General features: G+C 36.4%; 1 protein-coding gene across 1 annotated transcript; it reads left to right on the top strand.

Moving 5' to 3' along the window:
• The first annotated feature begins 31 nt into the window (after positions 1-31).
• LOC140152054 (ligand-dependent nuclear receptor corepressor-like protein) lies at positions 32-26,943 on the top strand. The gene is made up of 6 exons (XM_072174356.1): positions 32-134; positions 10,704-10,769; positions 11,469-11,551; positions 19,692-19,806; positions 22,812-22,971; positions 23,473-26,943. Exons 1-6 carry the CDS (start codon positions 32-34, stop codon positions 25,334-25,336), a joined length of 2,391 nt encoding a protein of 796 aa, XP_072030457.1. The 3' UTR covers positions 25,337-26,943.
• Positions 26,944-27,635: the final 692 nt, after the last annotated feature.

The raw sequence follows: 27,635 nt of genomic DNA on the forward strand, positions 1-27,635 counted from the left end.
GCAAAATGTGTGAATTTAAAGTACACAAAATATGGCTGTGCCTCTGCCGTGTGGAGATCACCGCTGTCTCCAAGAGAGAAAACAGCTGAGAAAAGAGCTTGAAAAAGGACGCAAAAACCTTATTGCTTATATCGGTAAGTTGTATTTATGTTTTTTGAATCGTTTTTGTGTATTGGTTTTGTTGTGAAAGCCCTTGATTTGCTGTGAACAGCGTTTGTAAATTGGGCAGTGTCGCGGCTTATCACGGACAGAGGGTCCGCAGTGGGCTACGGGCACACGTATTATTTTGTGGCAAAAATGCTTTATGATTGCGGCGCTCTTCTGTTTGCTGATATTGACCCCACCGATGAGCACTGAGTTTTAATTTGATTATCTCATAATTTCACACCTATTTCCCGTCATGTTAATCGTATTTATTGTGTTGGTTTTGTTTACAAACATAGTCACTGAAGTTTCCCATGTGTGTAGTACTATTTAATGTTTATGAATGAGTATATCACGTGAATGTATTGAGTTGTACAATATTCATGATTAGCATGTCCAGTGCATGAAATTTTGTGTGTGTATGGTGTGTAATTTGATATGCTGTGTGTACCTTTGTTCTGTGCCGCCATTGGCGTGGGGAGGTGGGTCAATGTCTGGAAGCTCACTAAACATGGCTGATGCCGTTTGGGTCCTCCGTGGCCTTCACGCATATAAATATGGCAAATTATAATGGATGTGACCATACAAGTACCCAACTGTGCATGCATGGCGTAGTGTGAATTCAATGAGGCTAGATGTAGGGTCATAAAATACAGTGTTATTTATGTATCATTCAAAATAACATTTGTGTAATCTGAAATTGAAATGTGTGGGATTGGTAATGCCATTTATTTTTACCATTTAATTTTTAAATGATATTTTTGTTAATTATATTTATGCTATAGTATAGTGTACATGTATGTTAACAAGTACATTTCCTATGCAATGATGTAAAGTTAGATATTGATGGACACATACCATCATACATGTCTTCAGGTGGACAATGCTGGGTTCCATTTGATTTATTGCCTTTCATGTAAATACATTTCCATATAAATTTTATGTGTCAACAGGCCTATTTATCACCGTATCTACAAGTGCTCTGTAATGTAAGACTGAATGGCAAATAAAATGCATGTTAACATAAAATGATGATGTTTACAATACAATGTAGGCCTATAAGGCCCTTCGCACTTAATTATTAGTTTCCTGTTTACCGCCCGCGTCCAAAATTGAAAATCTCAAAATAATTAATTATTTTATTTTTATTTCTAATTTTCTCCTTTAAATAAAATAACTTTCAACTACTTCTTCTTGCCATTTTCTGACTTTAATAATATCAACAATAATGATGAATGAACAAAGAGTACAACACCACCTTCACTTATTTCTAAAATCAAATATTGTTGTGAAATAATTAAATGCCCGCTCTTGTCAAAACGAGTCTATAGTTGCTTGTAATAGTTCAAACTAAATAAAGAAAATAATAGATAATTAATAATTAATAACTAAAAGTCACCTCGTCCCTTTTTCAAAATCTTTAACAGGAAACTAATAATCAAGTGCGAAGGGCCTAATAGCTATAGTCGCATTAAAATTATTTCTTAATGTTGTAATGAAACTTCATATTGTAAAATGTTAAAAAATCTGTTAATTTATTATTAATATTATGACCGTATTATTATTATTATAAATTTTTAATTCAATTTTGATTGCCATTTCCCATTTTTCCTATCAAAGGAAATATTTCACAGCCATAGTTAGTTGAATAAATTGCAAATTTTGAGTTGTTTTTCTTATTTACAAAATTATGGATTGATCAGATTGTATTTTAATTACTTATCTGCATAAGACAAAGAGGGTCTACAGGTGCTATTTGTAGGATTTGTGTTTTTTTCTTTAATTTTCCTATATTAAAAAAAAATTCTATTGCATTGGCCTAGCCCTCGACCCTTGTGTGTACTTTATGCCAGGCACGGATTGGGGGCCCAGCATGCCCACCCCTTCACCCCCCAAAAAAAAAAAAGAGGAAAGGAGAGAAGAGAAAAGAAATGGGGAAAAAAGGAGAAAAAGAGAATGGAAAAAAGGAGAGAAACAGGAGAAAAGTTAAATTGCACATAATTGAGTAGGCCATGCCTAAAAACACCGCACAGTCAGATCAATCCTAATGAGACTAATAAGTAATATTAGTCTCAGGCCCTATAATATATAGGCCTGTGATTATTTTAGGCATTGCTTGAAGGTGGATCCTCAGCACAAAAGTATGTGAAACTTACCGTCCTGTCACTCCTGTGGGCCCGCCAATATACTGGGCCCTTGGCATTTTGTCACCAGAGTCGCAGTATTAAGACGGACTCCATGCTTACTTCAACATCGATCTGTGCATGCTTTTAATTGCGAGTCTCATGTCTTATGCAGGCTTTGCCGTTTGAAATTTGCAGGGGAGTTTTTAATCGCTCTCCTTGAGTGCTACAGGAGAGCACTAGGAGAGCAGTTTTACTGTACTGTATGTGGTTATTATTGTTACACCAAAAGTAGGGGAGCAATTATAAAAAGCTCTCCTCAGCTTTATTTGAGGGCCCGAGTGATGGGGAGCAATCGCTCTAGCTCTCCTCAAACAGCAAAGCCTGCGAATATGTACAGTGTCAGTGGACCTGTGTAACATTTTGCAAATTGAGTTTGGGCCCTTTTTTTATTGTTATAATACTTAATAGCAATGATATAAATAGTGTAAAAATGATGCACCAAATGGCTTCAATATGCAGATTTAGGGTTTCTCTACTGGAAGTCAATTTGTGCCTAAATTCCTTCCCACAATGCAATATATGCGTATTGCATATTTATTATTATTAGACAGCATTTATGAAGCGCCTTATCAAAGAGATCAAGGCGCTGTACAAAGTGACTTTAAAAATTACATCTTAAATTAAAACTTACATTAGGCCTACACATAATAAAAACAGTGCATATAAAAGCTACAAATTAAATATACACATGCTAAAAACACATAACAAAGGATATTGATTACCCTCCGAACTGTATCTATTGTTATGCAAAACGCTTATTGCATTGTGGGAAGGAATTTCGGCAAAAATTGACTTCTGGTAGAGAAACCCTAAATCCGCGTATTGGACCTTCATTTTGCAAAATTTCCAAACTTCTGAGTGGGGAACATCTGCGTATAGGTAAATAACTGCCCGTTTTTTGCTTTTGTATTGGACAGTGGACACCCGGCACTTTATGTTTATTTCGGCTTTTTCACAATAATATTGTCAAAATGGACCACCAAATGGCTTTAAATAGGTTCAAATTTTGCAAAGGTTTCTCACTTCTAAGAGGCCACATCCCCCCTCAGACACCCCAAATTGCCCCCCCCCCCCCTCGAATGCTCTAGATCTGCCACTGCAAAGTTTATGCCACAGAAAAATATTTGTGTGGGGGGGGGGGAATATTTTGTGATTTTTTTTTCTTGGCCTTCATCTAGCGCACGGTGCACACCATATTCCTTAAGGTGGGTCGGAAGGGATCATTCAATGAACTACATTGTGTAACAGTGTTTGACCTCATGTACATGTATATTAGCTTTGGTATAAGAACAGAGTGAGTAAAACACTAGTGCTGTGAAAAATTATGTCAAAAAAATCCTATATTAGGCCGTGTAAAATTAATATTTTGGTTCTCGCCCCTCCCTCCTCAATTTCTGGGATTTGTCAGATTTTTTTTTTTTTTTTTCGATTTTTCGATTTTTTTAGACTTTGGAATGATTTATGAAATCTTCATACATATAATTAAGTTTATTAGAGAACAAGCATCACTTCCAAGTCTTTTTGTGGTACTCTAGGGGTTTATCCTCAGAATCTCACATTTGAAAAAAAAAAAAAAAAAAAGGGCCTCATCGCTTTCTCGAGCACTGTTGGAGAAGACCGAAAACTACTGACAATGCTAATTTTACATTGAAAAAAAAAAAAAAAAACACCTCCCTCCCTCATCAATTCATGAAAATCCTCTGGACGAGAACCAAAACATTAATTTTATAATGGCCTTATATTGAAATTCAGCATCTAATCCCAGAATATGTTGCAACCTCAATCACCCGACATCCTTGCATTTCTAGCCTTAATGCCACTATGCCAATAACCACTATTCCTCAAGGCGGGTCAGAAGGGAGCATGAACGAGTGGAGTTTGCACTCAAATATTGAGTCAAATAAAGCTGAAACACAGAAGAAGAATGGTAGCTTATATTTGAAGAGATCAGCCCTCGAATTAACCCACGGCACCCATGGCATTTTGCCGTGGGTGCCCAACCCCACTGCCGTAATGCCCTCAAAATTTGTCCTTTACCCAAGGCAGTCACTTGCCGTGCCCTCTAATGAAGTTGCTGTCGGTGCCCCAGCCCTGCCCATATAAATATCTATCTATGTTTGTGTGTGTTTTCTTCACTTTTGAGAAATTGCCTTGGTGCCCTTCTCAAATTTTCAACAGTTGCCATGATGCCCTCTTGAAATATTACAAACTGCTGTGCTGCCTTGCCTTTTCAGTGAAAATCCAAGGCAATTTGGCCTAAAAAGTTGCTGTGCCCCTTGAGATCCTTAATTTGAGGGCTGGAAGAGATCCCAAAACTTGGTAGGGGTGGCATTTCCGCCCTTGTGCATGATTTTTCTCGGTGGGGGAAATGCCCAAATCTTTTATTTTGATTCATTACTGGCCTTAACTCCAGAACTGCAATGTAATTATTGGCTTCTAATTAAGTACACTGCAGTTATTTTAAAAATGGCTAAAACTGGACAATGGAACTGCTGCCATCCTACTTCCCTTAATAGAGGTTAAATGGTTGAATAAAATTTTATTGTAATGCAAATTACAAAAATCAATGCATGCACCCTTTAATATTTTCACCAGATCATTTGGGGTCGGGCATTGTGATGGCAAAAAAATAAAGGGGCAAGTTATTGATTTTTGTCATTTGCATGGCAACAAAATAAATCATAATCATAAACTCTCATTCATAAACATCATAAAATCATTGTTATTTTATTTATAAGGTATTTTTGTTGTTATTATGTACTCAAAAATTCCAAAAATTTAAAGTAAAACAAAAATCGATCATTCGGGGCCCAGAATTGCTCACCCATAATTAACTTGACCAAGCCAGAGCTTCGTACCCATGCACCACGCAGTAATACACAACCATGAATGAAACATAGATATCAAAGATCCACTGCCATTGGTTCATTGCCACATAGCCTCCACATGAATTATTGCCAAATCAAATCATAAAACACAAATCAGGGCATTAGGCATTCTAATATTTCCATAATTCCCTTAAGTCAAAATAGCCTTTCTTGTATACAGTTGTGCAGTCAGTCTGTACTCAAGTTTTGTGCAATTCAATAATGTGTCCAAGGCAAGTAAAAACATGAATGTTTGTTGAGGTGGGTGTTGTTGCTACTGTCAAGGACACACTTTCAGGGATCATAGACTCGGTAACAATGATGCGCATTTTGCAATCAGATTTTAATTAAAGTGGTTGGAAACGTGTATTTATTTCTGAATTCCAAGTACATTTACTTTTGGTGTTATAGTATGTTCTGGCTCTAAACATTCCAAGCCAAGTTTTGTTTGAAGCACTTTATTTTGTAGTTTTGTACTGCAATAATCTGGCTTCATCATGAGGTACCATTTATAAGCAATGCATACATGCACAATGGGTAATAATTATGGGTAATAATTATGGGTACATGCACATGATTGTTTTCCCCCATAATTATTACCCATACAATAAATGTACATCAAAATGCACTGGTGATGACTGGTGTCCAAAACTAACATCAAATTTCAGGTTGCAAGGATGCATTGGATCTCTGGATCAGGCTTTGCCAGTAGGCTAGAATGTGAAAGATCTGCACATTTTCAATCTTCTATTCTATAAATTTAACTTTTGAATGTAAATTAAGTATGACTAAGAAATTGAACTTCACTGAAATCCACATTGCTTCTTTGATCCATCTGGTTTGCTTGCAAGAGTATTTGTCGATTACTTAATCTCCTCCCAATCAATAACATGATTTTGCTGTGATACATGGTCTGTGATGGCAGACTTGTTTTTTTCTTCGACTGACTCCTTTCGTACAGCGCGAGTGAAACTTGTGATTGTGTGTGTGTACATATGAAATACCATGCAAAAATAGAACTAGCCCTATTCACGAACTGCGACGCCTCTCGAACAGCGAGTGGAGCCCCGTTCACGAACCACGATGCCTCTCGAACTGTGAGCACAGCGAGCGAGTTGGAAAATCTTTAAATCATCATACACAATGATACAGGTATCAGAGTACTGCAAAAACTGCAAGTCGTACATTGGGGAAACCGGCAGACCCTTTGGGGTAAGATTGAAAGAACACTTTAAAGAATCTGAAAAGTTAATAGGGAGGACATTCACTTGCGCTGTATGAAAGGAGTCATTCAACAAAATAAACAAGTCCGTTATCACAGACCATGTGTCACAGCAAAATCATGCAATTGGGAAGAGATAAAGTAATCGACAAAGACTTGCAATCAAACCAGATGGATATCAGAGAAGCAATGTGGATCAGAAAACTGGGGGACTTTTTATCAACCGCGATGAAGGGACATACTCTCAAAATCATGTATACGACCAGCAACTGCAAAGAAATGAACAGGAGAGTAGGATAAGAGCCCGGGGATAAGAGCCCGGGGATAAGAGTATGAGTGTTGCTGGTTCATCGCATTACTGATGAAGTATTCCGATCGGAAGATGAACCGTCTAAAACTTGAGTAAATTATTGGACTTGTAAAACATAATTTACCAAGTTTATGATATCTAACAGTCCTGATGAACTTATTCAAGGAGATGCTCTGTTATTTCATTCTCTCGGTTGGGGTTGTTCCATCCAGTGCACCTACCCATTTCTCACGTCTGTCAAAGGGGACACCTCGCGAAATCCCTATTGGTTTGTACAGGGCTTTCAGCTCCAGCCAATTTTCTCCATATCATGTAGAAAATACCAATTTACTTTTCCTTTGTAATTATAATAGAAAAATTATTTAATTCATGTACATCGTGGCACATTCAACTACGCTTGTTAATGCGCGACTAATCATGCTAATACACGAGCGTACAACGCTACTCTACACGTCCATATATGCGAGGTTATCTGCGTACAACAGCTTACTACGCACAGCCACGCAAAGAGTATGTTCCACGATGTACACAAATTTTTTGAATTTTTGAACTTTTTGAATTGTTTCACCAAGAGTTATTTATTTTATGACATATTTTGTGATTTCCCCCATTGAGTATAACGGTAAGTGCCCCCTTTGTGTCTGAGAGCGCAAGATGGGACAGCCAAATCTCGGCAGAAATAACCAATGGGATGAAAGGATCTAATCGTGAGTGACATCATGCCGACTGACAGAATAGCTTGTTTGATATTAAAAGTAGCCCCTGCCAACAACCAAAATAGCGCACGTAAATCAAATCCAAGGGCCATTCTTTTTTTAAATAACCCTTGTGAGAAAAAAAAGTATTTTGAGGCCTGCTAACCATGCTTATGATAGGACCCAAAACATGTGTCACATGAAAATGAATCAGAATGCCGAAGTTTGAACAAGGTTGTAAAACTTGTGTTAAGTTGAATAAGATGATCATATTAAAAGTTGAACCATTTACATAACATATCTGAGTCAGTTTAAAGTGGTTATTCTATACCTGTAGTTTACTTCTCAATGGCTATAACTTTTGTTTTGCATAAATCCAAAGTCAGATAAGGATGTGTTCCCATCAATAAATTTGCTAAACTCAAAGTCTGCATTTTACCAAGTTTAAAATTTTTCTCTGAAAGTAAGATTTTGTCCTCTTCATTATCATTACCAACATCTATTGCACACTTATATAAAAAAGCAAAAGATGATATATTGTATAAGAAATGCAATACTGCTACAGTACTTGTCTCTTTTACAATGGTGTGAAATTGCCCATTGTTAATGTGTGGAGAAGTCAATAGACTTCTCAGTCAAATGTGTGTATCCAAATCCCTGAATCTAACGATAGAAAGGTCATTCTATAGCATAAGAGGAAAACGAAAATAAATTTATTTCATGTCCAGACATGGAGTCAAAAGAGCCCATGTAGCCAATAGGCATATTTTCCCCTTGCATTATTTGTCAGTAGTGTTAATCGTCCAAGCAGGCCTGAATGCTCGTGAGTGAGAACTAAAACCTCAACTTGCCTCACTATTTAGCCACAGAATTGTGTGCGTGGTGGGCCTCCGATGATGAATGCGGTCCCCTAAGCATGCCCAAACCCTGCTAAGCAGCTGTATGTGTTGGAGCATGGGACAGCAGACATGACCTTGGAGACCTTGCATCACAAGCTAGCAAAGATGCTAGGTCAAGCATAAAGATGATCAAAGATGCGGTGGCCAGCTAGGCCATAGGAGGGAGCGTGTAGTTTAGTCACCATATTAAAGATTCATGATGATGAGACTGGCATTTGTGGTGCAATTATTTTGGGGCATTTCATCATGTTTGTTTTGCTACTGTGTCTACAGTAGCTATAGCTGACTTGATGTAAACTTCAAATAGATATAAAAAGGGGAGTTCCTGTCATACATCATTTATTGGTTGTAATATTATTGCAGACTGCATCCTAATCTATATAAAAAACTTTATGTGTGAACTGGTGGAGTCTCTTTGAACTACATTCATGGATCTGTCAAGAGTTGGGCAAGATTAGCACAAGTTTGTTCAGTACGTAGGGACCGTGACATAACAAATCCGCTGAAAGGCCGCTTCGCGGTCGTGTGCTCACCCCCTCCTGGGCCCGAGGAACTGGAACCAGTTCTAGGCAAGACTGTCAAGAATAACTTCCCCCACTTCAAGAGATATGACTCGGATTAGCATTAGGATCAGATTTTAAGGTTAGATTTAGGGCAAGTGTTGGGTTTAGGATTAGGGTTATGAGTATGGCAGAGAGAGGTGTGATGACATTCCTTATTTCTTCAACAACAACTGCATTTGTTCATATTTTGGTTAATACCATGCTTACTGTCATAAATATATCACTAAACTTGAGCCATTCCAGCATTACAAAGCAAAACACAGGTGATGATACATTCTTCCCAGGGCTTCAAATTCTTTCTACTAGTAAAACACACCTTATGTTTTGTTGAGAACTTGCACAAATGAGTTATTTAAATTGTGGCATTCATATCTGAGGTGAATGAATGTTTGATTGATGAAGCCCTTTGTAACAAAGCTAACCCACTCCCTCCCTCTGTCTGTAATGATATCAAATTGTTCATAGGGCTTTATTGATCTTTGCTTTGTTCCCTTAGTTCATTATGTTCATTGGTCTAATAAGTAATAAAGATCAGTGGATTATTTAAGCCAGAGTTCAAACTTGGATAAATTGATTTTCTACACTCTAAGAATAGTAACTAACTGTCTATTGTCTAAACTCATTTTAAAGAACAATCGGATCAAAACTAGCCGTGAAATTTGGATGCCTACTTGGAAAAATGAAATCCTCTAATATTTATACCGGGAAAAACGCCAATTAATATGAAAGTAAATTAATTGTGTAAAGGATGTACCCATCAATTTATATTCTCAATAAATACTTCATTCTTTTCACTTTTTTATCAACAAAGATATATATTTCCTTTTAAAAATAATGTGTGAACAGGATGCAAGAGTCTTTCAGTTCACATATAATTTAAAAGAAGCCTTCCCAGCCCCCACAGTTTGTATTGTCTGTGTTTCTATAGGTTGGCTTTCATTTCCTTGACGATTCCGAAAGATGAAGAGGTCAAAAGACAAAGTAATTCTAAAATTAGCTGGCTGGACAAACAAGTCCAAATTTTGTAACATGTCTGTGACTGACAATCCATGGGCCTCAATTAAAACACTTTTTAGTGGCAGTCATATATTCATCCAGGGGCCTGTTTGTTGTAGTGTTTATCTAATTTTTTTCTTCTTCCTTTTTTTTTTAGCTTTGTATAATTATTCATGAAGGTCATGGGAAGTTGCTGTAGATTTAATTTGGAAATATTGTAGTCATTTGGAAATTAATGTGATTATTTTGGCCATGTTTATTAAAACAAGAGGCTTTGATGGTGATGTCAATCCCTGGGATTACAAAAGTGCCAGCAATTCATAATTTATGGAAAGTGAATATTTTGATGAAAACAGTTTGATTGTGTTTTCCTTAAATTTTGTTGATGGATAATCAAATAACAGGTTTTTTTAATGTATATTCATATTTCATATTCATATTTCACCTAATGAAATAGTCTTTCCATTGTATGAATAAAACATTCAAAATTTGTGTCATATAATTCATTGCAAGTAAATTATTTTTCTTGAATCTAGTATCATAATTCACCAGGACAGCAAAATATATTGAAAATATCTGTTTCAGCCAATGGATTCTGGATTTGCCACATTGAAAAGGGATTCTGTTTCTAAAGTTACAGCACCATTTAGTGGCACTATGTATTTGTAACTGGCCCTGGAACAAATTATTTTGTGGACTTTTGTGGATGCATGCAATATACTATAAAAGTGAAAGTTGTCCAAATATTGTATCAGGGTCAGTGTTTAACATTTATCTGTTACTTTTATAACTATTTTTTTTCATTGATGTATTTGTTTCAGGTTTGGAATGCATAACCGAAAGTCTATTTGGGTCAGAATTTTTCCAGAAGATCTCCCCATTCAAAGGTATGTTTTACTCTTTTATCATGAACTACGTAATATAGCCACTTCATGTACGCACAATTCAATTTACTTTCTGAATTGAAACAAAATGTTGTTCAGCTCAAATCCAAGCTGTAGGCAAGTTATAAGCCAAGATTGTGAGACAATATTTGTATTGGATGACGGTCAGGAATTGAAGTTGTTCTTGGGTCAGTCTGTAAACCCATGAAATAATATATTCTCTGTAATCAAAATATTTGCAAGAATAAATTGCATTTGTGACTGGATTTGTACAAGTCTGCATCTTGTCTCCATGACTTAATGCTATTCTACTACTCATGAGTTTCCTTTACAAAGAATGTGTAAATCTGAATTGGCAATTTACTGATTTGTTGATACGAATGCCCGGGACATATCTGTGATGCTTTAATAAGCATCACCATAGGTTATATCTGAGGCCATAGTCATTTATCAAGACAAAATATCTGACCCTTTTCAGGGAGCCTGCCAGCCCATTTGTACATGGGACTATATCACTAATTGAGATGTTTCAAATACCAAGCAGTGCCGGCCACACCTGTGCTATTTGATTTAAGTGTGAATAGATGACAGTCAAGTCATTTCTGAATTGAAAGCAAAACATCCATGCTGTATGCTTTGTATTATTAATGTGCATGTTAGATTTTATGTCATCTTTATCAAAATGTTTTCTCTCCATTACAGATGAAGAACGTAAAACAACAGGAGACTGGGACAGCCAACAAGAAAACTGTGTACTATGTGCTGTTAGGCAAGAAGCAGTGGCAGTAAGTTATTCAAACAAAACACAAACAAAAGAATTGTTAATGCGTATTATTATCATTTTAGTATGGTTAGAAATTGTAAACATAATTGCTGTGAGATAAAATATGGATGAGAATCAAAGCAATAAGACATCAAATTTGATGTCACCCTATGATTAAAGAGTGAACATATTTATGTAAATAAAGTGTTCTGTATGCTGTTGTTGTCTCTGTCAAGCAAGAGGTGCATCCATAATCAGCCTCTTCTGACTTGTTAACAGTGTAAAATAAAATGCATGTATTTCACCAATTGAAGGTGGTGCTACACCCCTTGATAAATGTGTGACTATTTTTTGCATTTTTCTCAAAAAATAATTAACACACTGGTAACAAAAGTTATGTATATTATAGGGAAAGGAATCCAATTACTACACTGCTAGAATGTACCTCATTTCTTTTACATATATATATAATGAACCACTTGTCTTGAATCACTGAAGTAATTGGATTCCTTGCCCCTATATTAGTATACATAACTTTTGTTACCAGTGTTAAGTTATTTTTTGAGAAAAATGCAAAACTAGTCACAAAATTTATCAGAAGGTGTAGTACCACCTTAATCCTTTATAAATCAGTTATTAACGGTCTTAGACATTAACAAAAAGTATGAGACCAGGTTGGCATTTGATTAGTATTGAAACAAATGAAGACATAAAAATGAAGTGTTTCCCATAGAGAATATGGTAACAATGACTATGTGAAATTAATGACGACAATTGCTTTATAGAAGAGTGGGGAAAACTTATATAAAATATTTGGTTTCAAAATGACGTTTTTGTTCACCTTGTGTCTTAAAAATAGCAGTTCATGAGTTGCACACCCTACTTTTGAAGTATAGAAGCGTTGCCAGGGAGTGGTTTAATTAATTGGGTTTTTAATTACATTAATTTAATTTGTAGCAAATCTGTGATCTAGCTATGACAGTTCAGGAGTGTCATGTAAGCAATGACATTAAAACTCAAGTCTGCTCCTTTAATTATGTTTAATTAAAACTTGTGTACATCTCATTTCTCTGAAGCCTGACATTGTTATTACACACACCTGCATCAACAGTTAACATAAGTACCTCTGCTTTAAAACAAACAAACAAAAAACATTTGTCAAAATGTTGAACAGACTTCTTCAAATCATAAAGCATTTTAATTTTAATAATGTTGCCATTGCTGACTAACTTATGGTTTTTAAGGCTCAAATCAATTTTAAACCTTAACTTTGTTGGTGTTTTTTGTCATTTTTGAAATGAGAAAGTTCACATGGGTAAAGCTCAATATAAAATTGGCATGGAACTGCCAGTGGCAATTTCCAGTTATACAGTGAAGCAAATCATAGTGAGCAAATATAGAGAGGGTGTTTGATTAGCACAATTTTGCTTGAAAAGGAGTTTGAACAGTAAAGGAAACAGTTCTGAGAAAACAATGGTTTTCCATGTTGTCACATCACCAGGATTGCATATTGCTTGCATGTATGAGCCCCTTGTGCCCCGGTCTTGTGCATAGAATAGTGATGAGGATGAGATTGCTGGTAGTGCCTATTGAGACTGGATTGTTACTCTAAGGATATCCCTTTACTTAAATCAGTCTTGCAGATGCTACATGTTGATCTTAATTTGCAGCTAATGAGTGCTACAATTTAAAGTAAAAATGTTGAACCGGTAAATATTTTTGGTATAACTTTGCAAACAGATCCGGGAATCCGGGTGCAGTATCTTAGACCAAATACCTTACTCAGGATATTGAAGGTAACAAAGTATTTCATAAATGATCAGTATTTTGGGTCATACATTTGGTGGTAGAGTAGGCAATCAGAAGTACATGTATATCTGTATCTCCATACACTACAATTTATGGTCATGGACTCATGTTGGAACGCATCAGAGTTCCCCATCAGCCTCGATATAAAATAAGTACCGTGTCACTCCTTGGCATGTGATGCGCTTCAGAGGACATATTTTGTTCTGAGTTTGCCCTTTGGCCTCTTATGAATATGTCCCAGGAATTGTAATTACTACCTAATATGCATCATCAGAGACTCTTGTCTTAATTGGGTACTTCATTTGTAGGTCATCATTGATTACAAGTGAGTTGTTAGGTACCAGTATTTCTCTTTGATGCCCACAAAATTACAGTAATCTATGCCTGTAATCAGAAAATATGCAAATATAAAATATGTTGTTTGGAGAATATCACATACACGAGTGGTTTTCAAACATGACAATCTCTCAGTTCAGTTTAATTTTCACTGTAAAAGTGTTATTTTTTGCTCCAAAATTCATGAAGGAATTGATTGCACCCTTGGGAATGCACAGCTTTAACCTTCGGGAAATGACTGGGGTGAGCAAGTATGAGTTTGTGCCCCGACGAAAATGGGAAAGGGATGCGTGTAAAATTGGCAACCAAGGCTGGAATGCAGCTGGCGCATTAGGAATAAAAGGGGTTTACACTGGCTATACAGGAAATCAAACACAGACAAGATATTTATTGCCAGTTTCCTGAAAATCTGTGAAAAATTATAATTTGCAATCGGATCCCTTGCATTGCATTTATCACATTAATATCGTTTTGCTGCATATTTTGTTTTTGACGTGGTGGATGTGACACATGATGATAGCCATTGTTTTCCCCCATTTTGAAACCAACATGAGAGATAGCTTTAAGCTTAATGACTCGAGAAGTGTAAAAATACATGTTGTGCACAGTGGATCAGGAAATAGATTATAGCTAAAGGAGCAAAATGTGATAGTGTTTGTGTCTAATGCAATTACTAGGGATTATTTTGAGTTGGTTTAACATCTTGAAAACAAATTTTTTTTGCCATGATTATGTTGATGATGTACAAAATGCTGACTTTCAGGGAATTGTTTAAGCCGAGTTGTATATTAAAAATAAATTTACATCTATTTTTATTAGTAAATTTGCATAATATAGAGTTCAATTTGACCCAAGGTTTGGCCATAAGCACTTAAAGTTAACAAAGCATTGCACATTTCAAACACTATTTTTATATCAGATTGTAAAACATCAGGCTGTAGAAGTTTTTTCAGGTAACAATAACCAATCATCTTGGTATGGGGTTAGTTAACGAGGACTAAAACATGCACTTACATTAGCTCTCATATTGATCAGATATGTTTGTCTGTCTCAATATAATCACCAATCCTTTCTTTAGTGTATGTAATATAATTGCCTTTCGTCAGGAGGCAGGTGTTAATTTGGTACCATTTAATTTATCTCATATGCAAGCCCAGTGGCTACTATCAGGCGAGTGAGTGTGTTATATCTGGATGCAAATTTTCAAATAAATGGTGATGGTTGTAGGTCTACCCTAAGTAATGTTCTTTCATTTGATTGTGTTTAAATGGTTGTAATGGTTCCCGATGCCTGGGATGTGTCAGTACCAATAGGTATCAATTTACAGGGGCAAAATACAATTACCAACAAATTTGCATTACAGAGAGCCAACAGATTTTTCCTTCTTAGTTATGAGATTATTTGTAACATATTATCATGTAAAACTGTCCATGAGAGAACTCAATCAAAACTTATTCCATGATCCCTTCTTTATCTTATACAGCGAGACACAATTTGGCCCCTTGAACCATCACTAAAGAGATCTGGTCACGAAAAAAATAACACAAAAAAAGATACCCTCTAGGCCAGTTAGTTGTGTACCTTAACACAATAGAACAAAGCAAATTCTGTTGTTTAAATGAGAGCAATGGACCTTCCCAAGGGGAAATATTAGATGTAACAAATGCACCATATGCCGGGCCAATCACAATTGGGCAATGGGACATGTTAAGGATATTAATTGTCACTACTAATTAACATACGTTGCTTGCATGGGGCTAGCTTGGCGAGCAGTGTACATGTCTCACCGCCAGCCATGTGAGTGTTGGCTCAGTAAACTGGCTTGTAGCTACTACATGGTGTGATGCCCAATAGCCGGGCCAGTCACGTATTTGTCATATCTCAGGGTCGTTAGTGGGTCATTTGATGAGCTTGTATGTATAGATAGATGGTTAATTAATTAAGCTGTGGATTTTAAAGAAAAATCTGTGTGGATTTGAGCAATGCTGTTGGTTATTTTGATGGCCTTGTAGTTGTCAGCACAATGGTTTGCTTTTCCTGTTGATTAATTCAGACCTCGAAAATAATTTTAATGAGTACATATAATGAGTTTATTATAATTCATAGAAGATGTATTATGCAAAAAAAATCTTATCCAAATCAATGTGGATGGAAAAAGTAATAAACTAAAATGAAATTGGACTTTAATATGACAGATGAAATGACATTTCAAGTGTTTCAATTTCAATGCTAGAATTTACTAGTGTTTACCATTGGCCCTGAAAATGCTAACATAATATGAGAGCAAATATTACCTGCATAAACACTTCTTCTTTCTATAAAAGCAAATTATGATTTTTTTTGCTACTTCAAAGTAGCTGCAATAAGTGTTACTGTATGGTTTACTAATTTAAATTTTGAGGGGATTCCCCTATTAATTTCCCCAGTACAAAACCAAATGACATGGTTTGAGATGGCTTGAAAAATAATGAAAGATGGTGCCTTTATGAAAGGCAATTTTATCACAAATTTGAAAGCTTTATATATGATTAACACTTCTTTGATCCACTCTAGGTGAACTTCAAATCAAATCTTGAAGACATTTATAATCATAAATTGGTAATTTCAATATGTAAAAGTGATGAAAATTATTGGAGGCTTAAAAATCAGTTGCAACAAGGATTTACTACTTTTTAAATTTGAAGATTGTTCTAGCTGTTTTTAGTTAATATTGGGTCTTTATCCAAATTTCAGGGCAAAATTCTGCAAAATATAAATGTGGCAAACTTTTATGCATCATTTTATTAATTAACTTTTATTACCAATTATTGATCAAAGCATAGACGTAAATCATGGAGGGATGGGGGTCCAATCACCCCCCGCATTGTTAATGCCTGCAATATGCCATGTATGTGGGTTTCTGACCAAATTAACCTCACAATAATTGGCCATTTAGGCCTAATAAGTGCTAATTTTTGTGCTCTTTGTGTGAATTTCTTCCACGTTTGCACCATATTTCAACATTTTTATCTTCAGTATATCAAAATGTTTTAATTTATTCTGTTGCCAAAAGGTGCTGGATTCACTATATTTGTCAAAAATGTCAAAAAGAAATCTACACCACTGGGTAAAACAAACATATTCAAGAGCATTGGCATCCAATTTCAGCTTAAGGCCTAAAAAAATTGTTTGATTGGCGTAACCCGACCAACCCTAAAAATAGGCCTGACCCTAGACTTTTTTCTTATTTTTTTGGCGAAAAAATTATAAAAAAAATTAAATTAACTTGAAAAAAGAAACAAAAAAGTTCCAGAGGCCTTTATCATATGCAATTTATTGCCCTGTTGAAGAGCTCTGAAGGGGAGTCAACCTGGCAGTAGTATTTTGTAGTGTACAGTGATATTTAGTGCTTAGTAATTAGTGAAGAGAGCAGTTGGTGCACATGGGCAAAAAGAGATAGGTGCACCTTAGGCATGTTGATGAGGACTGGTAGATGCTTTGGGACAGGGTTGCTGGTAGTCAGTTATGGATGGGCAGGTAACCACTGGCCGCATGTGCCTTTTGCTTTGTTTTTATGCCTGGGTTGGCTTGCAAGTACTAAATATTTAAATTATCCATAAACATCTTACTGGTATTTTTGTTGTTGTCAAATTTCACTGGTCACTTTTTGGTCATAATGATGTACATTGTAGGGGTGTGGTCGGAGGTTCCAGCTGTTGGCCGCTCCTGCACCACTGAAGGGGAAGTACCAGTCGGTATTAAAACCATACATGTACTTCACTCTACTTCACCATACGTTGTTTCCAAGTTCCAGAGTGGGTGGGGTTCATAGAGGATAATTTTGGGGTCTGAAAATTTTCCTTTAGCCTTTGCCCTTGCCCCTTGTATACAAAATGTTGTGGAATTTGGGTAATTAAATGTGTTTGTTTCGACTTCTGCGAATGCTCCTCCTCCTATGGTACCGCCACTTTTATCTACTTCAAATAGTGGCCTTTCTTTTCCTTGCTCTTTTCTTCATTCTGTTTCTTTCTAGTAATTTTCTCTTCATAACAGGCCAGCATGCTTATATAAGCCTTTAAGCTTGGCTTAGGCATTTTGCTTGAGCCTGGTCCCATCAGGACCCAAGTGTGTGTCCATCTGGACTGACTGGTTAAACAAATGTCTTTTTAATTTGTGATAAGTTCAACAATACAAGATAATTCAACAGTTGGTTCAGTAAGAACAGTTGTGCGCCCGTGGGGGTACTCAGTACAAATGACCATATGGGGACGTGCCACAAATATGGGTAGCATTTTCAGCCTTTTGGTATATCAATGACCCCTTTTTCAAAGCCTATTTCGGTATATGAATGGGTCCTTTTTTCAAACTTTTCTCATTTTTTTCAGAAAATAGCCCAATTTTTCCTTAATCTAGCCAAAATTTTCCCAAAATTTTGGGAAAATTTGTAAAAACTAAGACAATATGGGTTAAATTCGGCCAAAAATGTTGACTTTTGGTATATCAATGGGTCCAAATTTCTTGAAAAATTGGTATATTTATGGGTCCACTTTCAAATTCTCAGCGGCACGTCCCTACCAAAACCAAACTTGAGTACCCCCGGAGTTGTGCAACATAAAATACAAGAGAAACTATATTGAAGTATAGAATATATCTTCAGCAAATCTCCCTCAATCTGTAAACTCGACTGTACTTAATGATTATTTTGATATCATCATATCGTGTATAAAATCCACCTACCTCTGATAAACACCTTGGAAGTTACTAACCTTCCAGGTATTATATGACGTGATAGTTAATCACTGTCATGGTATATTGGAAGCCTAAATACTGATTTTGCATGAAAATAATTAATCAGTTAGTTCATTAGTTGAAAATGAAGGTTATTTTCCCTGATCCGGATTCATAACCAATCTGACTGAAATCTGTAATTGGCCTATTTAGATTGGGATGATGGTGGAGTTTTAAAGCACTATGTCTTTCATCACACATTACAATGTAATTAGGCCTATAATTGTAGGAGGAGTATATACCTGTAGGACAATGTCCACCACAGTCAGTCTTAACTGTGTTCAAATAGTTTTGACAAAAGGAGCAACACATTGTTTACCAAATTGTGAGCAAACTAATTCACTTGAAACACCCAAATTAATTAATGCCTTCAATTTTCAGAAGTTAAAAACATCAGACCTGGGTATTTTGCACAGCAACAAGTCAATTGAAGGTGACATCATCAACACAGTGATGAAGTCATGAGAGACATTGTGTGGCACAAATTAAGTGATCCAAATTTCCTTACTACCCTTGGAAAATCACAAAAATAAAAAGGTCAGGTGTTGGAAAGTCTCCAAGTATGACTAATTCCCCTTTATACAAACATCAAATGAAGACATTCATTCGCAAGCTTGGACATCATTTTAAAGGCGAATTCAGGAAAGTTTAATATATTATGTGTATGAAAAGTAATTTTATTTAAAACAAAACATTCAGTATATGACCAGGGCAGTGATTTTCTACATACAATACTTTTTAACCTATCTGCCTCACACATTGATAAATTAGCAAATGCAAGTCATAGAATAGATCAGATCATGTCAGTCTCGGGCGATTTAATTCAATTTTTCAATTGTGTGTTTTTATTGATCAAGTAGTAGGGCCTACAGTCGCAATGGTGAAAACATTGTAGAATAATTTTTTGATAGTTTGTGGAGTTGTGGAAAAAAGTAACATCATAATGTAAAATTTCTACTTTTGATAACTTTGCCAGTTGCAAGGTGTATTGTAAAGCAAGTGTACACAAGTTAAATTTGTTCCAAAATTACAAATTTATCCATTTCTTTAATGAATTTTGTGTATTTTGACAAATCACTGATACATGTAGTGAATTAAGATAGCAAGGATGTGAATAATAATACTCTTAATAGCTACTTCATAACCTACAGCTCTTAGATTATAGGTACATTTGTTTAGTTAGTAATAGTTACAACTTTCTTATGAGTAATATATTTCCTCTATGTTGATTTGATTGTGTCGTGTTGCAGGAATCCATCGCCAATCACCAAGCATATCTGGACCGGCTGGAAGACGGAGGAAATCACTTGAGTCATCGGGATAGGGTTCTCAAGGCAGAGCAGTGGCTAGCACAGTCAGCAGCAGGTAAGCAAATGGGTGCTCTCTAGGGAAAGGAGGGAGGTACAGGCAAGTGTCTCTAGCATAGGAGGGGACTGGGTGAACAGAGATGAAGGCAATTATCACTTGAGTCATAGGAGTAGGATTGGCAAGAATTAGTTAGCAGCAGATGCGGGAATTAAGGGAAGCGTGTGGGTTAAGAGGCGGGTACATCCAGGCAAAGAATGGGCTGGAAGAATTTATCAGGAGATCCATATGGGTCATAAAGATAGGGTTCACAAGAGGGAATGGTAACTAGCACTGATATCAGGTAAACAGGCAAAGGGTTGAAAGGAAGGGTTGAATAGTGAACAGAAGATGATGGAAATCCTCATCAAATATAACATCAGTAATTGGGAAAGGAAGCAATGTTAAAAGAAGTATTTTAAGTTACAAGGAAAAAGCATGTAACTGTAAATCTGTTTGCAGTCATTGTTATCAATCATCATAAACTTGAACAAAACAAATTGGCAGTAGATGGACGTTGCAACTTGACTTGTTCCTTCTTACCAAAAAACAAAACAAACCAAAACAAAAGCAAATGAAATTATAAATTACTACACCCCTGCCAAATTTTTATGCCTATTTTGCATTTTTCTCAAAAATTATAGCACATTGGTGAAAAGTAAGATATGTATATTATTGGGGCAAGGACTACAACTACTTTACTGGAATTTTAATTCAGCACAGACAACAGTTGTGGAGTTACAGTCAAAAATGAGGGAAAACCAATATTTGATCAATAAATCAATAACTACTTACTTTGAGTTGCTGAATTTTCAGGACAGTAGTTGTAGTCCTTGCCCCTATAATATACATATCGTACTTGTTACCTATGCGCTATAATTTTTGAGAAAAATGCAAAAATAGGCATAAAATTAGCCAGGGGTGTAGTACCCCCTTAAACAAAAACAAACTATACAGCAAACAGAAAATTAAAAAGAAACAAATAAAAAAAAAACAATTATAAAACAAACAGCAAACAGAAATTTTAAAAAAAGAAACAAATAAAAAATAATGAGAACATTTAGAGAGCAAATTGCATTGTTTGCATACAAAAGTGAATCTTAAATGTCACGGATAGTCAGAAATGTTGTCAGAAACATAGCATGCTGAGTGAACAAGGTTTTAGCAAAGAGTGGCGTGAGGTGAGCTGTTCCAAAAGCTGTTAACACTCCCACTGCTATAGGTGTTGATGACTTGGGACCCAATTGGAATTGGATATGTGTGTTCATCTAATGTAGCTGGAGGGGGCTGTATCATGTTTTGTGGCCATGTGTTATATTAAACGTCTGGTCAGTCAGTGTTTAGAGATGCAATAAAATCAGATTAGTTACAGTTAGCAGCTAGTGGCTTCTAATCGATCTTGTAACTATTCATACTATTATGGAGGCTGTGTTATTGTAGCTTGTGTAGTATTAGTTAAAGGACTGGCACCTTGTTTTACCATGTTTTCTTTTAAACTTATATGTTAACATTTTATTCTGATTAATTCAGATTATATATAAACAATCTTAAAGTGAATTTTGAATGAATAACATCACTTATCCTGTTCTTATGCATGTTTTTAGTGTCTTTTGTAGACAGAAAGGAAGCTTGTTTCTGTTCATTTATTAATATGACTAATGACTATGTGATGCGCTTGGCTCATTTATGTCTTTATGACTGTGTCATAATTGTTAAAATTCTATGCTAATCGGTACAGACATAAAGAATCCCATCCAATGCAGTTTAAAAGCAATTAATTTGAAAGTGATTTAGCAGGATATTGGAACAAATTTTGAATTGGTATGGTAGGTTATGTGGACAGTATAAAAGTGATATGGCAAGATGGGTCTGAAATAAAACCTACAATGTAGCTTCATTGTCTAGTTACGTACAGGTAGTAAAATTAAAGTCTGTTTCTAGTCAAATTCTAGTATAAAACTTCCAGACCATGAAACTAGTTATCAACATCCTGACCAACTGTAGCTGTACCATTGACCATTGCAAAATAAGGTGCCTGTTACCAAAATCAAATGATAATATTTTAAAAGGCACTTTGGCCATCATAACCTTTGTAGTACTTATGTTAGCAGGTTATTGTTTATGTTGCATTATTGAATGCCGTTCACATCCCTAGTTGTAGTGCTTAAACAAATTTTTATTCCCAAGATTCTGCAATTCAAAATAATAAGTCTTTCTGTCTCCTGCAGTAGTTATGAAATCTTAATGCATCATGCAAAATACAAATCAGTTGTATTAAGTGTCTGTCAATTGTCTTATATTTACAAAGCAATTTAGATATATGAAAAGGAAATATGAATATTTATTTTAGGATTATTTTACTTGTACTGGTTGCTTGTACCCTAATGGTATTTGAATATCATGAATAATTTGTTTTGCTAGTAATGTCATATTTATTGGACACAAATAGGGTAAAATGAAGTACTTGTAGAAACATGTTGACTTGTTGCTTCAAGCTGGACAGGTGACCTTATAAAATTCAATGTCCAGCACACACACCCACATGCATTACTTTGTTTTCATTTTATTTTTTCTTATTTAAACAAAATATTTAGAGGTGGTCACCCCCTGGATTTGCCCAATTGCCCAGCCACCGTCACTCTACCGTGAACATTCACACCTCTCCACAAATGCTCACATTAGTATATTATCTAAAGAGATCTGACCATTGATCCTTGTTCTCAGAAAGAATGTGTTTTTGTCAAAATGTCAGAAAGAATGTGGTGGTACATGTAGAAGCCAGGATGCATTGATCATAGCACAAACACTGATTATATCACTCTATTACACTATTGTGTGTGTCCAAGAATGTAGCAAAGTACCTTCTATTCGGACCATCATTTGTGGTGCTCAGAAGAAATGTATTTTCAACAAGTGTTAGTCCAGTGGGCCCAAGGCATGTGGACACTCATTCCCACACAAGCACACACTCACCCCTACATCACCATGTGATGTTAACATACATATTTTCTGGTGTTTTCTTGTAGTATCAGGTGGCCTAGACCCAGAAGATGCAGACCAGAAGCAACCATTAGACCTGAGCAAAGCAGCCTTACTTGCAGCAGCAACTAGGGAATTAGCTGAAGCTGAGAATGGAGATGACGCTTCACAATCAGCACTAAGAGTACCATCAATTACTGTGCACAGGTAATAAAGCCTATTCCACCAGTAGATCATCCTTTTTTGAACAAAACTATAATAATTCTTTAATAGACATGTTTCCCAAAGCAGAATGTTAGGGTACCAGAGGTAATTACCTAAATCTCTTTGATTATTTCAAGGGCTGCCCTTTTACAATAGCAAATATCAGAAATGATTTGCCTTTAGCGCATGAATCCATTCAGATGCAAGTGAGAGAAGAAGATGTGTGAGAGGGAAAGGAAGAATATGAGATTACTATCATTACTATGATCAGCCAGTAGCATGTAAAAGAATATGGCCTGTGTAGCAGAGAACATTATAAATGGAGAATAAAGAATAGCCATGAATCTGTACGAATACAATATTTTACTCAGAAGTTCTTGTGTTAACAAAAGATGGTTGTGGAAGTTAGATTGGACTTTTCGCCGGAGATCTCAATAAAAACATTTTTTCTTTTTAAGACGATATACTGATTATTATCCCTTGATTTTATCTTTCATGTCTCAGGCCAACAGCCAACAACAGCAACAGCAAGAAGAGTGTTATGCGTGTCTCACGAGGATACGGTTCCGCTTCGTACACACAAGATGATCTAAGATTAGCACTACAGGAGGTCCGTCGAGGTAAAGTAGGTACACGACGTGCTGCAATGTTGTACGGGATACCACGTTCCACCATACGCAATCACCTTAACAGGCATAGCTTTCTATGTGAGGATGAAGATGAGAGCAGTCAAGATTCAAAGCCAATCCTTAAACGAGGTGCCAAATTGGCCAAAGTTCAGAACGGGTCAGAGGAAGATGGCATTGAGGAGGAGGAGGATGCAGATGAGTCTGACCCTGTCGTTAAGTTGCGTAGTTTTCTGCGTAACAGAAAGCGAAGCAGAGAAAACATTGGCCCCAGCGGTCTTGAAAGTAGCCTTAGCCAACATCTGATCAAGGAGTTAGCATTAAAATACACAAAGCTCTCCAAGACAAAGACACTTGATGTAGACAGTCTTCGCCAGGAGAGCCTGTCTACCTCCAAGAATAGCAAGCATCAGGAACGTGTTGAAAGTGACTTCACACTTCCTGAATATATATTCCATGTTTTAATACAGCGTCACCTTGAATCTGAAAAGAAGCGTGTCCATGATAAGCATCCACTTAAGCCGGCTTTGCGACAACCTGCAGCTCAACCTAACGTGGATCTCAAAGTACCACACTACAAACCAATGAATGTCAGCTCAGATACACAAGCTTCAGATATTGACAATAGCGTATCAAATTGGTCTATTAAACCAGACCCAGATGCTATACCTGGTTTAGATTGGAAGAGCCAACTAGACAATATGTCGGATAGTAGGTCCTCATCACCCTTTTCAGAGAAAAGGTATTCACAAGATGCCTCAAATGGAAGTAAGCGTCCTAAGAGAGGGCGCTACAGGTGCTATGATCGTGATGCGCTGATGCAAGCTGTCGGTGCCGTCCAGCGTGGAGAAATGACGGTGACTAGGGCAGGAAATGTGTATGGTGTACCACATTCCACATTGGAATACAAAGTCAAAGAGCGCCATCTAAAAAGGTCCCCTAAGAAGCAGGCACCCAAAGTGAGCAAGCCAGAAGCTCCTCGGACTGAAAGTCACCCAAGTACACCTACCTATTCTGCTCTAAACATGTATGATGCAAGTCATATATCCCCGTTCACTATGGCCTCACGTCCATTTGAGAGTTTTGCAGAGCGTTTGAGAGCCATGAGTGAAAAGCAAGCGATGCAGAATTCATACGGGTACCTGCTGAAACAGAGCCTAGAAAGCCCTGGTGGTGTAGGTGTGGCGATGCAGGATCTTGGTCAGATGCATTCAGCACTGTCTCAACAACAACAACAACAACAACAACCACAAGGTTCAGTCAAAGACTCTTATTTAATGGAGGACCAAGTTCCTCTTCTTACAAATCCTATTAATCCACTTTTACTAGGTAAGCAACAGTGGGTGTGGGCTCTACACCCAGCAGCTGCTGCTGCCTATCAGCATACCTACAAAGAAGCCTTGCAACAACAACAACTGCTGTACGGAATGCAGCAAGATAAAGCCGCTACTGCTGCAGCTGCTGCCGCCGCTGGATTGGGAAATGCCAGCGTAAGCGATGCTATAAATCGGCTCGTTGAAGCGCATATCTACGATTCCCTATACGGAAGCAAGTCTGAAAGAGAAGGAAACAAAAGTGCCTCTAATCCTTCTAGCGAGTCCGGTGAGCCAGGTACAAGTGGTGAGAACAACCATGCAGCAAAGCGTTCATCACCGAAGGATGAGAAAGAAGAAGAGCCAGAAGAAGCAGAGAATAAAAAGCCGAAGAAGGAAGACGACTCGAAAGATTCTAAGGAGGATTGATTGGTGATGTTGTATACATGGTCTGCACAGTGTTATTACATGTTTTCTATTATGTGTACTTTCTGAAAACTATCTTGATGATATTTAGAGTCAGTTGGGATTGGGTTTACATGTTTCTATTTAAGTGCTTACAATTTCAGCATGCAAACTAATACCTCAAAAAAGATACAAATACAAGATCAGGTGATTTAGAAGTAGCTAGTAATGACTAGTGATGAAGATGAATACCTCTCACCAGGTCTTCAGGGTTTTATTACAGATCCCCTGCACAACAATCTGTATTCTACATGTGACACATCGGTCCGTAACATTTTGGGTTAAGTGACTGACCTTGAAATGTAATTAATTTTATTACTGGATATGTAGACATTTCACAAATTGAACTAACCTTGGGCTAGTGATAGATAAGGTGGTTATCTCTTTTTACATTGAAGTCTTGCAACTCAAAAGTGCATCACAACTGTCATGGAGTTTTGTTGCATGAAACACTCATAGCTTTGAGGTAAAAATATGGAAAAAATATAAATATATATGAATTAATGTAATTTTGAAATTAATAAATTTTGTAATGGCTATATGTTTCATACACATACATGGTTATGTGCACATGAGTGAACTGATATTGAATGGCCAATGTATTATTGTGTATAGCACTATGAATCCGCACACTTTGTATCCACAAGACATAAATGTCTATTTTTGTGTTTTTTCACATCATATTCCTTCCAGTTGACATTTAACATGTGCTACTGATTTTGTCTTGGTTTGTGCAAGACAAAATTTCTTGTTGTATCACCTTTCATTGCAATCATTTTATTCAAATTTGGACAAGTGATGATAAAATGCCCACAATTTGTGAATTTAATTGACGATAGAAAATTAATCATACCATAGTTATATTTGTTGAATAGCACTCTCAGTATTAAGAGCAAATCACCTTTTAAAACTTTTAAGTAATTATGTTTATCAAGTTGCTGATGTAATTGAATATAATGTGGAGATCAGGAAGCCTTTATAATGGTAATATTTTTAATCTCTCATATGATTTTTGTGGATTGCCTACAACTCTTTACACAGTGTTTTAAAAGTTTGGATTTTAGTTTGTTTAAACTAGGATTGCAACGGGCAAGTATATTACGCTATTGTGGTTAAAATCCATACACCCCTATGGAAGATATGACCCTAATTGATGAATGTTCTCAGTCATCCAGTTGTAGTAACATGAAATTTGGAATTAAATCAAAATACTTGACTTACTATTTTTAGCAATGCTACATTGTGTGTGATACCATCACACTTCATCAGGCAACTGACCCGCTGGACTGGTCACGTTCCAATTTCATATGACCTTAATCTTCCACACAGGGAGTATGAATTTTCAAATGGGGCTACCTGAATGGGTGACACCATTTGAAATCATCCCCTATGTGAGAGATGAATGTTATGTCTTCCATAGGGGGTGTAGTGTATGGATTTTAACAGGAATAGACCAGTGTGCAAGGATAGTGCCATATATGGTGTCGATGTCCAGACGGCTTCTTCATACCTTGGCAATAATGAAAGCTCAGTCAAGTTGTGGTTGTCTATAGGGAGTATCAGTATACACACACCCAGTTATATATGGGACAAGTGCAATGAACTTATTTGGACACATGAACAGCTCATTATACAGTATTATATGTATTGCCTAGTGGTGAGATAGAGTGCAGTGCATTGCAGTGGGTTTCAAATATTCCACAGTCCATGTCAGACTTCTCTTAGTAGGTTTATTTACAAGCAAGCATTCGATAATAGTATAGGCTCTCAGTTTATGAAACATTTTCTTTCAAGGAAAAACAGGTGTGCAATTGACTGGGTAAAGGTTAATAGAAGAGTAGATGAATGTGTACTCACACTGCAGCTTGGCTATGAATTTAGGTGTAAAGTTAGTTAAAATTGTTGATTTTATTTCTTTATGATGAATATCAAAACAAGTACTTGTCCATGAAGTGAATATTTATGTTCCATCACTACTAAGTAGTGACGTTATATTGAATTGGAAGTCCTTGACGTTTGTTTGCAGACAAAAGTCGTCGATGTAAATCTTTGTCAACTTAACTCACTCCTTTCTCTGTGTGAATATAAGGATAAACTGCTGTGTTCATGAATGCAAATTTACTGGGGTGGTTTGTATACAAATGATTGTGATTACTATTTGCACATCAATTTCTGTTACTATCCCTATTGCTGTTGCATCTTGTACCCAGGCACGTAACTAACATGATCATTCAAAGTGAACAAGAGCCTGATCAGTTGTAGC

This window comes from Amphiura filiformis, chromosome 1 (assembly GCF_039555335.1).
Source record: "Amphiura filiformis chromosome 1, Afil_fr2py, whole genome shotgun sequence".
Taxonomy (NCBI): domain Eukaryota; kingdom Metazoa; phylum Echinodermata; class Ophiuroidea; order Amphilepidida; family Amphiuridae; genus Amphiura; species Amphiura filiformis.

Coding starts and splice junctions, on each gene's coding strand:
- LOC140152054 (XM_072174356.1), top strand. CDS start 32: ATGGCTGTGCCTCTGCCGTGTGGAGATCACCGCTGTCTCCAAGAGAGA. Junction 11,552..19,691: donor TTAGGCAAGAAGCAGTGGCA/GTAAGTTATTCA, acceptor GTCGTGTTGCAG/GAATCCATCGCCAATCACCA. Junction 22,972..23,472: donor CCATCAATTACTGTGCACAG/GTAATAAAGCCT, acceptor TTCATGTCTCAG/GCCAACAGCCAACAACAGCA.